Source organism: Charadrius vociferus, unplaced genomic scaffold (genome assembly GCF_000708025.1).
Source record: "Charadrius vociferus isolate BGI_N301 unplaced genomic scaffold, ASM70802v2 scaffold436, whole genome shotgun sequence".
Lineage (NCBI taxonomy): Eukaryota > Metazoa > Chordata > Aves > Charadriiformes > Charadriidae > Charadrius > Charadrius vociferus.
The window spans coordinates 497,216-511,982 of record NW_009649187.1 but is presented as its reverse complement, the minus strand read 5'-3'; the positions used below and the strand labels follow the sequence as shown (position 1 = coordinate 511,982).

Below are 14,767 nucleotides of genomic sequence, written 5' to 3'. Positions count from 1 at the left end.
TGGGCTCTGTGTGAACTGTGACCCCACTGTAAAATGATAATGGGGAAACCAGTAAACACTGGGACCAGGATGTGCAGCATGTACCTTCTGGTGATGCAGAGGATGCCTGAATATTTAACAGTAATATTGCACTGTTCTTCATCCTGATGTTTAGATTATGAAGGATGATTCATAAATACCACCCTTCCCCAAGAAAACCTGTAGCTCCTGATTCATTTTTTCAGTCATCTTTCATTGCCAGAAACTCTTTTCCAGGATTCTACATATAAGAATTACTGTTTAATAACACTTCAGGGGAGTGGGGGGGAGGACTGTATACACCAGATGGAGCTGTCGTTCTCAGACTCAGCATACTTCCATGACAGAATATGTGTTTATATTTGCAATCCTTCCAATGAAGTATTTTTGCAGTATATTTATAATCTTTTCAGTGAATCTGCTGGAGGGAGAATAGACGAAAGAAATTAATGCAAACCAGAAAAAAAAACCAACCAAACTTGTAACTACTGCATTATGTAATCTCACAGGCAAACAGGTCGTAAAAAATATAAATACTGGGAATGCAAAGAAGTTCTCTAAACAAGACATAAATCCAAAATGTGAGCAAAATCCTGTGAACTTTGCTGAGAGTTTCACATCAGGATTAAAAGTAAACCAAGTTACCCTTGGTGTATATTCTTAATTTCAGCAGTGCACGAAGACATATAGATTCAGATATCTCAGAAAACATCTTTTCACAGTTTGTTTTTTTTTTTCTTTTCAAAGCAAGAAATGCCCTTGTCTTTCTCCAAAATGTCTCCAACGATGCTGAAGCTTGCTTTTTTTTTTTTTTTTTTTAATCAATGAGAAGGCCACTGCAAGTTGAACTGCCTTAGTTTTCTTTTATATATAAAAGTCCTTTTGGAATACTGCTGGAGCAGAAACTTTTGAAAAAAGGAGCAGCACTGTCAGGAGATCATTATTATACTTTGAGACTGGCTCTGCAAGTAAGAGCTTCTGTTTTTATTGAAACACAAAGATTGCATGCTAAAAACGTAAAGTGCAATAAGCAAGCCAGTGACAGCTGTACCCTTTATAGTTAAGACCAGTCTTAATTATATAGAGGCTCTAAAGTAATAAACTTTTTTGTAAAGCAAACAAGGAAGGAGGAAAAAGAATTCTAGAAGTTCAGCAAATTTAAAAATAATTTTATTGTTGCATTGTCACTGTGATTATTTTTTTTCTTGAGAAATGAGGAAGAATTGAAGTAAAGGTTAATTTTCTTTTTAAGTACTAGACTGAACTCGTACATAATGTAATTTAATTGGAGTTTAAATGAAGACAAATTTGGTCCATTGTGTCAGTCTTGTAAAATGTGAAATGAATGTGAATTAACAAACCTTGAACTCAGGCTACATCGTGAAGGCTTTGAGGTAAAAGGAATGGATTGCAGTGGGGGAATGTTTTGTGGGAAATCTCATCTACATGTAGGCTAGTGGTAAAATTCCCGTTAATATCAATAGCAGTAAGATTTCATCTTTTAGATCTTACAGTAGCCTATTTGGAAGGTGGTTCTTCATTCAGGACATTTGTTTTAATGCATTACCAAAAGGAAATGTCCTTCTCCACGCAAAACAAGGGGAATAAAGTCAGAGTTACAGACCATTAGCTAACATGTTAATTACAATTGTCACTAAAGTACATCTCTCTGTGGTTGTGAATGATCTGAGAGATGCTCTGATGTTAGTGATTTATAGAGTACAAAATGTTGGGTGATCAGATCTAAGATGGTCTGAATTCTTATTGATTCATTCGGTAACAGTTGACTTTTATAGTTAATAGCCATCATTTAATTTAATAGGCTATGGAAGTGTGGTAGCCAAACACCTGCTTTAAAGGGAAAGCAAAATATTTTTCCTGCAAAGGAATGCCTTTGTCGGGAGACACCTTTCCCACCACAAGCAGATGGGTCTTCTGGACAATAGCAGGTCATGGACATTAATAGGTATGCAAGAGTATCCCCACATGCTGGAAAGTAGTGCTGTTTCCTGGGTAGTGGAGAAGAAAGAGGCAGAGGGGAAGCTGTCAGAGGGTTAAAAAGAAACGAAGAGAACCATAAGTGGGTTGGCATCTTCAGCAACCTTAGGAACTGTGCTGTGGCTGTGTCTCTTCTGCCTTTTCCTCAGTCAGAACCCAAAAGTTGTTAGTTTGTTTTTTTTAGAAAGGAAAAGAGATTTATTTCCTTGAACAAAGGGTTTCCCTCCATATTAGGAGAGGGAAGTACCGCATCTTTTGATCCCTTGCCATATCATGTAACAGGCAACTCATATTTAACATTTTCCAGAGTGTCTCACTCTGTTGCTTCATGAAAGAGAGAGAGAGGCCCTAACTAATGGAAGAAATCCTTCATACTGACAGTTAGGGTTTCCCAGAAAATAAAATGAATCTTATAAACTGGCTGCCTTCTCTTCATAAAACACTGGATATCAGCAAAACTTATTATTTGATCAATGCTGTCTGGACTTTACAAAGCTGCTGGCGGTTGAATAATGTGGCCTGACACAGTCTGTAGTATCTGCGCACTTTACTCACTGCTGTTTCATTTTGTCTCTTTGTTATTTCCCTATGCCATTATACTTCTTTGTTTGTGTATTTAAAAAAAAACCAGTTTGACGAAGAGCAAAGTAGTCCCTTATAAGACTAATTCTGCAACTAAGACTCTCTGCTGTACAAACTGATGCTAGTGCTACAGGCTGATTTTCCTGCTTATGCCATGTGGAAAATGTCACTGTGAAGGAGCAGCAGTGACATTCACTGTTGCTGCAGCCTGGATGTGGGGTACAGACTCTGAGTAGCTCTGGCAATTAAGTGGCCTACACATTTGGACATTTTTCAGCAGTTGCTGCTGTGCAGTGTACCATAATTTCATTTTAATGTAGTGGAGTTATCTCCAAAAAAAAATATTTTCAGTGCTTACACTCTTCTCATATCCATAGTTGTTTCTTCCCAGTAATACAAAGTATTTTGAGGTAGTATGAGTTTACAGGATTGCTTGTTCTACACTGTAATTGCTACTGGATGAAACTTTAGATTTGTCCCATAATCTGTACAAATGATTTTATCCCATCTGGTCTTCCCACCAACAAACAATATCAATCCTGTTCTTATGCTTTGCTGATGATAGTGGATATTCTCTGTAGGTCTCATGCAGGCATCATAATATTCCCTAAAAATCAGACTATGGTAATTACTGTTTGCTAGATATTTTTGCTGTTGATTTCTAGCCGAAGTTTCTTCTGTTGTTATATATAATCAAGTCCTGTTAATTAAAAGTATAACTATTACTGATTAAGAAAAATGCTCAAATATCTTTGCTAAGGCAGGAGCAGGATGTTTATGTGCCAGTCTATCACCCTTTTAAACACATAGAGTTTCTGCATTAATTTTGCTGTCATCCACAATGCCAGGTAATGCTACATGTAGGGCTCTTGTTCTTTGTGTGTCTATGTCCTAATGAAGATAATAGCTTATTATATATTCTATTCAGTAACATTCTGTTTGTTCACAGTCTTTGCAGCTGGCACTATCATTTCAAGCAGTATATTAGCTGTAATCAATCATAGTTTATATGATTTAAAATCAATTTTAAAGTATAATTCATGAATGTGTGCAAAAGCGGATGAGTTGTGCTGTTGATCCTGGCTGAAACCCCTTTTGGTTATTCCCAAGAGTGGTCTTACACATAAAATAGCTTCCTTCCTTTCAGTGCATACTATGAAAACTGCCATATAATTCACTGCTCCTTCAGCTGTGCAAGCAAATGCCTTTTTTGTGTGTGTGTGAATACTGTTATTTAACTACTCTGTATCAAATACAAAGGCAATTTAGCATGAAATTATATGTGGAGGGTGTGTGTGTGTGTGAAGGCACGTACACATATTTATAGGCTTGCCTAGTGCAGATGCTAGCTTTATGTCTGCATATCTTTGGATACAGGGGAGAAAGGGCTCATCATTCCATTATCGGGGTGAAAATTTCCTCCATGTATCTTTGTGGGTTTTTTGTTGTTGTTGAACCATTTCCCTCTGGCTTTTGAATAGTGCAATACATTTTTGACAGACCTGCCAAATGTTTTCAGACAAAATGACAAATAGCAAAAAATACACAGAAAAGCTGAGAACAATTTGGGTGCTCCAAAGTATTTCAGATCTGGGGACTTTTAATGAAAGCAAAGGAATTAAAGGACTGAGCATATAAAGCAGCAGAAAAGCTGGTGCTAGATTGTCTCTTTCCAGTTGCTCACTGGTCAGGACACTGTCATGTTGAGGACTTATGCTCAGGACTCCTTTGCCAATGGGACACGACTCTGTATCCTGCCTTTCAGGAGAATTCCCTTCCCACCCTACTGGGGCGGGTTGCACACAGACTTTTTTGTTGATCTTGGTCAATTTTGCATGGAGCAAAATTGGGTGAAAAGTGAAGGAGTGTGTAGGTAACCTGGTGCTCAGGAAACTCCCATGTAAGATTTGGCACCTGGCTCCTCTTCCCTGCTCCAATGAACACCTAAAAATGATGTCTGAATTGGATCTGCGTGTGCGGAAGGGGCTGAGTGAGAAACCATATCATAAGGTGAACACTGGCTGTTGGAGAAAAGGAAGAAGATGACTCTTCTATGGCTGTTTGTAAATGTTTCCTTTGCTTTATAATGAGTTTGAAATAGACCATTTAGCTTAATGAATTAAATCCAAACCAAAAATGATTTATTTCATTTTACCTGGAAGAGGGGGAAAAATTTTATTTTGAAGTCATACAAATTTTTTTTTCCTCCACCACTGAATTTAGCTACAGATCAAAAAAACCAGTTATTTGAGCTTCTCTATTTTTTTTTTTTCTCCTTGGTCTAACATCCCTGATCTTATATTGAATCATCTAGTGTTTTCTGAGAAAACTCTCTATTCTTTCAAGCTTATCCGCTCTTAAAGCTTTGTAGTTTTTCAATCTTGCTGTGATAATAAGAGTAGTAGTACAGAGACTTGCCATGTGGAGACACTTTTTTTTTTTTAAATGACAGTGCCATTGAAAATTCCCTGCAAGAAGTTACGGCAGAAAATGAAAAAAAAAAAAAAAAAAACCAAACAAAAACAAACCCAACCAAACAATAATTGCCAGATAAACCAGTATTGTCAGTGCAGCCAATGTGAAATTAAATGTTTTTCCTAGGAAGATGGTAGGAGCATTATTATTCTCTTACCTTCTCTTTAAAGGTACATATTTTGGGCTCATGAAAAGTATTTTTGTTATTTTAAGCTATTTGACAGGTGTGTCACCAACCCTTCTCTCTTTTTCTTTTCTTCTTAGGAACAAGATCAGTCTCCTCCTTTGAATACACCTGAACCAGAAGTGCCATCATTTATTGCAAGTAAAGTATCTCAGTATTCATGCCAAAGGAAGACAACTTTAAATAACTACAACAAGAAATTCACGGTAATACTTATTCTATCCATGAAATAAAAACTAGCATAAGTAAAATAATTAAGACAGTACTTGCATCCATATTTTCTGTGGCAAATTGACAAGGTAAACAGGGAGCATGATGATAACAATTTTAAAAAGTTATAAATCTGCCATACTTATATTAAAATTGACTGCAAGCTTAATTGCATTCTTCAAGTATTGCTGAGAGCTTAACACAGTGGATCTTTAAATACACTAATAGCTTGTAAACACATGAATTTTTAAAACAAGTGATAGAATAATTTTCTGAAAATTTCTTTTAGCCTTTCACCACAGTCTTATTTGACAAGATGGAAGTAATAATAAGCAAAAGTTTGGTTTAGGTTAGTCCAAGAGACTTCACAATTGCTGTGCTGCTTTCTCTTTTGCCTAGGTGTTTGGTTCTTCAAAGGGTGATTGTAAGCTTCAGATTTTCACAATTGCTTAGTTAGGAAAACAGATTGCATGATCAATGTAATTACTTTAACATGATGAAAAAACACCTTAAATTGTCTAGTTAAATAGAAAACTTAGAGACTGTCATGTATCCTATTTAAGGCTCGTAACATTACACAGTTCAGTGGGTATGAAGAGCCTGAGTCACCTGGTCTAAATTCCTCTTAAGTTATTGTGCCTAATGGCTCCCCTTGGCCGGCTCTAGATACCCAGTGACAACTATTCAATAGGAAACATTTGACACAGAGACTCTAATGTAGTATAGTCTGAATAAATCTGGCATAGTTACATTCATGCATTTCCACTATAAGATGAAACCACCTCCTTATCTTCCTAAAGTTTTATTATTTATAATTTTTAATGTTTTACTTGGTGTGTGTGCCTGTAAATACACTCAAATCTTTCAAGTAAATATTATTTGTAAGATCCGTATAAAAAGAATAACAACAGATACCAGTAATTTGAGAATAAAAAACATTTACAAGGTAAATACTAAAACCTCTGGGAATTCAAAACTATAGATAAACCTAAGAGCAACTCCAAAATGGCGTGATCTGGGAATGCACAGTTAAAAATTAAACAACCTAAATTTTGCCTTGTAGTGATGCTTTGAAATAATCGGCAATTATACCAATTATATAGTACTGTTTATGGTACTCAAGTAGTTTAAACTGTTTTCTTATTTAAAAAAAATTTCCTTTTTGAGCAACCTGATGGGAATTGAGTTTTGACCCTGCTTTCAGCCTGAGGTTGGACTAGAGACCTCCAGAGACCCCTTCCAACTCCAATGATTCCAACATTCTCAAAACTGCTTCTTTTGAAATGACTACTGTGCCCCAACCCCTGCTAAAAAAACAAGGCTATGAATGTTACCGTTTAACCTCTTAAAAGCAGTCATCATTTTTCAGTTTACAAATATCAAACACACTCCTGTAGGGGAAGATGTCAGACCAAATATAGAATGACCCAAAGAATCTGTAAAATACTGGCCGCCTTGGAGAAATAGGAAGTGAGTGCCTTTCACTTCCCGAAAACAATGGAATATGGGAGTCCAGCTCTTTGTTGAGTTCTCTGTAGTAGGACATTTTCTCAGTAATTCTGAAGGTAAAAGCTCAAAAGTAATTGTGATGGATAATGGCACAGTACAATGGCTACTCCTAGAAGGCACAAAGTTGTTGATTTTTAATGATCGTTAACATTTTGAGCACAAAAAGGTCTAAAATGAGGAAGTGCCCTTTTTAATGATACCTTTAAAAAATATTTTCAATTTTTGAAACATCTAATATCTCTATATTTAAATTCATACAGTATTTTTCCATTTTCAAAGACTGAGCTCTATAATTCTAGTGAATATATAGTTCGTCTTATAGCAGCTGAATTACCTGAATTTAGTCCAAGGTTCAGTTCAACTGAAAACTATGATAGCAGCAACGTATTTATTGGGGGGTATCTGTTACACCTGTGCTTCACAGAGAGGCAGCCCCTAAATTATTTCCAGGTTTATTGTTGCAGCAGTCTTACTGTCAAAGTACAACTTGTATTTGATAAATGAATTTAGCTGAACGCATTGGAAGGAGGGCGGTTCAATGACTGAAGCACTGAGACTCCCTTCTGTTATCCTATATATCAAACATTTCTGAGTCAGGGTAGAAATGAGGTTTCGTAGTGACAAAGGCGGCAGTTTTTCATCCTCATACTTTGTGAGTACCAGTTCTGAGTTCACGCTGTATTTTATTTCTGGAGGTGGTACTGGACAAGTTGATAATGCGTATGAGTCTGTCTAGCATCTGCATCTTGACAGCTGTAATGTAACTCCTTAGGGCTGTTGCTCTTTTTCCTCACAACCGAAGCTTGCCAGGTCAGCTGAAGGCTTGGGTGTTTATGGACTGCAAGAGCTGGCCCGTTCCCTGGAGGCCTGCCAGTTAGTCTACCTCATGTCACAGGAGCCTGATTTTCAGTTTTGCTGTTGTTTTGTTGGTCTTGTATTAAACCTGTAATTCCCCTTCTCAAATAAAAGTGTTCCAACAGATTTTTCAGTGCGAGCACTTAGCAAATGCACTGAAGCATTGGTATAATTCACTTGTGCGTGCTGTGGGCAGCCAACCATTAAATGACAGATTTTCACTAGCTCAATGCCATACATCCTGAAAATTAGGTCCAACCCATCTTGAATTATGTGTTGATGATAGTATTTTGTTATAACAACTTCATTCTGTGAACCAGGGTTGTTCCTTTTTCTTACAGATTTTGTTTTGTGTGGTTAGCTTGAAAATGATGTTTTTTGATCTTGCCTATAACAGGGGCACAAAGTTGTTATTAGTTTATGTGTTCTTGGATGAACTCATGGATTCTTCCTTTTACTTGGCTTTGCCCTGATACCCTGTATCAAATTCTGTTTTCGAATGAGCAGTAGTTATGTTTGAGAAAGAATAGTAGTTACATTTGACATCTTTTAGTCTTTTCAGAAGAGCAGGAAAACAGTCACTAATAGGCAGTCATGTGCATACAACGAAGCTTTGAATGGGCTGATTTCTTGGAAGGACACTTTTGGAGACTTGGTTTCTGGAGAAACTGGTAATCAGTGATCAGTTTTATTCTTGAGTCCTGTTTTGTGTATATTTTACCCTGAAAGACCATTCATTTAAGCGAATGCCAGAGAGATTAGATGAGAGCTCATGAGGACAATTTGGTGGTTTAACACACTGGATGCAATTTCTGTGTTCAACTGTCCCATGTTTCCTTTCTATTGCAATATCCAGAAAATAACTTACCGGAAGGTGCAACAAACCAGTTTTACATCATGTAAGAAGCTACAGAAGGGTTGGCAAAGACTGCAGATGTGAAGGTTACATGACTCTGTTCAGTATAGGACAAATCCTACCCAAATTATTTTTTGTGTAAGCTGCTGGGTAGTAGCAAGGCCTGTTGTGTGAAGAATAGACTAGGTAGGTCAACTTGCATGCCGAGGAGGAGACAGTGGCATTGTGTGGCAGTTCAGAGGGGAGAAATGTGACCGCTTCAGACTTGTGGGGTCTCATGCAGTCTTTGTGTCACTGTGCGTCACGTACTGCGACCTCATGGTACAGAGGTTGGGAACCACTGTCATGGGCTTCACTGTTGTGCATGACTCAGGAATGCACCTGAATGCACAGCCCTGACTCCACAGGTGAGCTGTAGCTGTTCAGATGGGTAAAGATGCAAAACAAAAACCAGAGGCTGTACCTTAGCATGTTTTCTTTATGTTTGTCTTAAACATTAATGTTATTATGGAATATATTATTACAATATTGTTCTCTGGCTCATTTGTAAATAGCTAGCCATCCTCCCCCTCTCCCACTGAAAATATACACTTGGGGGCTGCATTGTGTTTTCATGTGGTAAAATAAATGGAGTCATTCTGCTGTGCCCGAGAGGGGTTGTTGGATTTGAATATTAATACCAGACTGCAATGAAATTCAGAAAGACATTCTTCTGTGAGGAAAATACAATTTAATTCTTACAGAGGAAACTAATTAAGTCAGAGGCAAATGGTTCTGTGATTCTGAGGCTTATTGCTAATGCTACTGAATGTTACTCTGCTTTGGCTGTTACTCATGGTAATGAGAATGTGGATGTTTAGCATGGGAAAGATGCCTGGTTTCCTTTCCACTCTGTTAGAGGAAAAAAAAGTAATTCCTTTTTTATTTTCTCTTCTTTTTTACCTATAGAAACATGTATCAGCTATGCCAGTGGCTCAAACATTTGTTATTATTCCATTTTCAAAGCAGACCTCAGGAGGACCTGAACTTTAATTTTATAATGAACTTGGGAGCTCAATAGGTAGAAAACCACTAACTGAATGCATACCCTTAATAATGTACTGTCTTACTGACATAGCTTGCTTCAGTAAAAATTCTCCAGACAGTACATAAAAATTGCAAATTTGTAAATGTATGTGAAGTGTATACCTATTCGAAATAATTTCTCATTTTGAAGGTAAATGGGAGGGTGCTCCCTAAAATACAGACAGAATATGAATACACCTGCACGTTTTGGCAACCCAAATTTGTATCTATACATGAAGTCTATACTGCTTTCTTTAACCATATTAATATGTTTAATATACATTCAGCATTTGATGTTTCCTATTACACTCTGTGTTTTTATCTAGGGCAGTGTTATGTGATTGACACTCTAACTGCATTTTTGCGCTCTGTCAGCAAACCTTTTCTCACAATTATCTTGTTTTCTTTTTTCATTTTGTGGAAAAATATGGCAACTTCTCAAGAGTACTACTCTTTTCTGTTGTAAGAAATGAACCTGTTATTATTGGTTAATATATGAGGAGCAGCTGGAGCTAACAGATATTTATTTCTGATAACAGTGTGAATACAAGGACCCTGAGATGGGGCACATTATGCTATTACTATTATTCTCATTCACTCAGCTCCTTTGTTTCTCCAGCTAATGTAAGATGACGTGATAAAATCTTTGAACCTGGGCAAGTTATTGGGCTTTTCAGTTCAGATACGAAAAACGAAATAAAAAAAATAATTAGATTGAACAAACCCGAATCATTTTATTTATTTGGAAATCACTATAGTCAACACTACGGGTTGGCTCAAATTGCTTAATTTTCCTTGAAATAAGCACCTGAAAGTGTTTATTTTCTGTCTCTGTGTATACAAAAGGTATTCACATGCCCCATGTCTCTTCCTGTTGACACACGGAATTAGGATTTACACTGGGGAAAGTGTGAAGAAAATTATTTGAATGGATGGTTCATTCTAAATCTCTTCAAAATCACTTTGGTCAGTTTTGCACGAACACCAAACACTGGCAAGAGCAATGTGATGAGAACTAGGACCCACCCTTTGGATTTACGACTTACTAAATAAACCTCAAGTAGAAAACAGGGATTGAGAGGAAAAGCAATTTAACTCAAATTGCTGTTCTGAGTATAATAGTCCTTCAACCAGGTATCATGTAGGATTTTGTTTGTTTGTTTAGCACACTATGCTATTTAGCTCTTTTGTGGATTAAGTTCACCTGTACAATGGTATGTTATTATTTTTTTATTTGTGCTGCAGTAGCATTTGCAGGCTCAAGTAAGATAGAGGCCTTTTTTTATAAGAGAGGCTGTACAAACACATTGTAAAAGAAAATTCAAGCCCTGGAGAGCTCACAGCCCTAATAGACAGCAAATGAAAGATGGCAAGGGAAACAATGGCAGGGAGGTCTGAAGCAGCTTTCCAAGGTCACACAGCAGAGGAGCAGTGGGTTTAGGCATGGGAATAAGACAAGTGCCCTGACCATTAAGCTGTAATGCTTTCTTTACAAAACAGATTAATTTTAAAATATGTTCTTGGTAGTATATTATTGGTGATGTCTCTCCTCGCAGAGTCTTAAACTGAAGTTATTAAAGACTCTTTTCTAAGTAGCAATGGAACTGCTCTGACATTGTTGAAAGGAGCAGGGTAGCATGAAGCATAGCACGGACCATGAGCTTCCTTTGCTTTTCTGAATGTAAGTGGACTTGTGCTCTGATATTCATGTTCAAAGTTATTAGGCTGGCTGTTCAGCAGACATAAGCCAGCATAGCATTATTGATTACTATTTTTTTTCGAGAATCATTCTTACATATTAGTTGAGAATCTTGCTCTTTGTGTTGATTTCAGTCTTGCGATTGTTAGCATTTGTAATATAATATTGCAGTGTGCATTTTTACATGTGCAAGATGCTTACTGCTAACTTTGCTTTGTTAATGATATTTTATTTTATTAGGTCTTAAATACCAGAGATTAAAAGAGCTGCAATATTTCTGTCAGTACACCCATCTTCTTCCTTATTTTTAACATAATTCAACAAAATCTTTGTGCACTTTTGTATCTGACCCACTGGGACCTGGAAGTCCATTCTATCCTCAAATTTTTCCATAGCCCAAGTCTCACCAACACAGATTTCACAATTTCCGATACAGATGGAAAATTTGCAATAAATGAAGAACTGAAATGTAGCCCAGATATCTTTCACATTTAATTAGAGCAATCCCTGCAGAATAGCCCAGAGATTATGAAAATCCCACATGTTGGAAATCTCTGGAAATTTAGTTTCCTCTTATACTTTTTAAACAGGCAAGCTGAGTATTGATCTGGTTGATAAAAAGATGCCAAGGTGCTTAATGTAAGAAATACAAATGTTTAGAATAAATGAGGGGTCAGTAACTTTCCTTTTTATATCACCATAAGTAGATTTCACCAGAGATGTAATAGATTGCAAGCTTTTTCTGAGCTAACATAGGAGTTTCATGTACTTTTCCCCTCTGGAATATTTTTCTATATGGGCTGTAATATTCAATAGACAGCAACTCCACTTGGAGATCAGTTGCTTTCTATTTTTAAAGCAGAAATATTTTATCAAAAAGAATGTCAAAAGCAGTTTTATGTAAAAAGGCAGATCTGTAATTAATTGCAGTATTTGCAAGCAATGTTTTGTACAGGGAATAATGAATATTCAATACTATTTAATTGTTTATTTAAAACAGCTTAATGAGCTTAGCAAAGGCAGGAAAATGCTGAAAAAATGCAAACTAGAATGATACAAATGCTTTGATTATATTTTCTCATTGAATGTCAACAGCCTGTGAGTAAATGTTACATGTGATTGTTGTCTTCAGTAACGGTGGTGACACAGCTTTTCTGAAAACTGCCCTCCCGCTAGCAGGAAGAGGCCAATACCTTTCTAAAACAGCAGTGGTACTGGTAGATGCAGACACATTTATTGTGATGGCTGATAATTCAGTGTAGAATACACCTATTTAAATGTGCATGTGAGAGGCTGCCTGTTGGGAGTGAGAAAAAACATCCCTAGACTTTTTGAGCCTCCTAATCAAGCAGATGACTTTGCTGGTCTCTGTCATTTCTGCCTACTCCTGAGCAGGTACTTAGAACTGTTTTCTTTCTATGTTTTGTCTGTATGGACTATTTTAACAAGAAATTAGCAACTATATCTTTTTTGGTTCTGTCCCCTGATTAATCCTGCTAGTTTTAACCGGAATAAGAAATTTCTTGCCAAACACTGCTTTCTTGAGTATTCATGTGCACAGATTGTAAAGAGAGAAAAAGAAAGCAAAAGCAATCATAATTTTGTGCGTGGAACTGTAAACCTCACTTGAAGCAAGAATTTGAGTCTTTGACTGCATAGTAGGAATCTTTGAACCTGATCAAGAATAAAAAGAACAAGAACTTGGGTAAACATCCAAAACCAACCCGCAGCAGAGGAAACATCTGACTCCTATCACCCCACTTGTGAAATACATTTCCCCATTTGCTTTGCAGTACTGTGTATGCTTTGTTTTTTCTTCCATATGCAAACTGGGATGAATCCATGTTGCTTGTGACCTCAAATCGGTAGTTTCCCTTTTTTCTGCATTAGTTTTCTTTCTCAATAGAACCTGTAATGTGCACCTGTCTTTAATCAAAAAGGATGTAATTAAATACAACATAATCTGTCAAGGAAATAAAGAACTTAAATCGGGGGGGGGGGGGAGAGAAAAAAGAATGGCAGTTGAATAAATCCAGCAATTAGCCAATGCAAGAGCTTTAAAGGCAGCTGTAAGGAAGCTAAGAGTTCGTGCACTATTTTTGTAACAGGTTTTTTTTTTCCCCCTCAAAGGAGTGTTCTCCCCTCTCCCTTTGATTCCTTATACCCAAGAGCTAGTTGAATGTAAATAGTGGTAGAAACTTCCAGATCAAGCGTCTTGTTAAACAGCTCTCTATCTCAAGAGGTCTTTCATGAAATGTTAAGAAAATGGAATTCACAACACTTACTAATCAGGGTAATTGGGGTAGCTGTTAAATAAATATGCAGCTAAGGGGAGGGTTCTTCCAGTGAGATGGACAACAGGTGACTGATTCTCAGAGAGATCAAGCAGTGAAGTTATACTGGTGATATAGAACAAAGCAAATTTTCTGTAGCAAGCCCTAATTAACTATTTTATACACTTTAACATGGTAGCACAGGAAAAAAAAAAAAGGAAAGTGAAGCAGTTTTGTTCAGCTAAGGTACCTATTTCTTCTAAAGAGATACTGTCGAAGCAATTAAGATCTCATGGTTTTGATTTGTTAAGAAGAAAGTTTTGCAAATCCGAGGGTCAGTAGAGACAACATTTTCTTGAAGATTTTGATTAAAACCTTCATTTTTCTTCAATGTGACTATAATGTTTATAATCTGAACAACACAACACATCAGATGGTCTATTTTTCTAGAACTGATCAAAGAATGAAATTTAATACGTAAATATTCCATTTTCATTGTGAAAGATACATTTAATTTTAAGAAGCTGTTCTATTTTAATGATCTAAATGATTGTACCTCAAGTAAAATCTTCTTATTTAAATCAGGCTGTATTCCTTCAATGTAGAGTGACAGCTGCTGTTCTTACTTCCATGGATGTAATAAAGGGATGACTTCACTGGACTTGCTGTCATGTCATTTTGTGGGCTTGGAGCTGACTCCAGTTCACCTGGAGCTACTGAATTTTGTAGTCTTGAAAACTATTGAGGTTTTGCGCAAGGTTTCATTAAGAACTCAGATTTCCAGCTGTTAATCAGCTGCAAGCCTTCATAAATTATTATCTTAGGTTATTCACAAACTTTTTTTGCAGCATTTGTTCTCTCCCTTAACATAGTATTATTCAGTGGGAAACAAAAAAACCCGCCTCTCTTCATCACCACTGTGCAATCTGTTCCTTGCATTTCATTTCTAAAAATTGCTGCTATTAAGACTTATATAAATTCTGAGAGGGAGGGAGACTCCAAAGCTGCATAAATGACATGGGGATAGTTAAAAAAAAAAAAAA

The 14,767-nt window shown here is 36.7% G+C and overlaps 1 protein-coding gene across 1 annotated transcript in view; it reads left to right on the top strand.

The window, feature by feature from the left end:
• Positions 1–14,767, top strand: part of DNTT (DNA nucleotidylexotransferase) — a 92,124-nt gene that overhangs the window by 5,217 nt on the left and 72,140 nt on the right. The window contains exon 3 of the mRNA XM_009888682.1: positions 5,338–5,463. Within this exon, the coding sequence (XP_009886984.1) occupies positions 5,338–5,463 (126 nt within the window). The remainder of the gene's footprint in view (positions 1–5,337; positions 5,464–14,767) is intronic.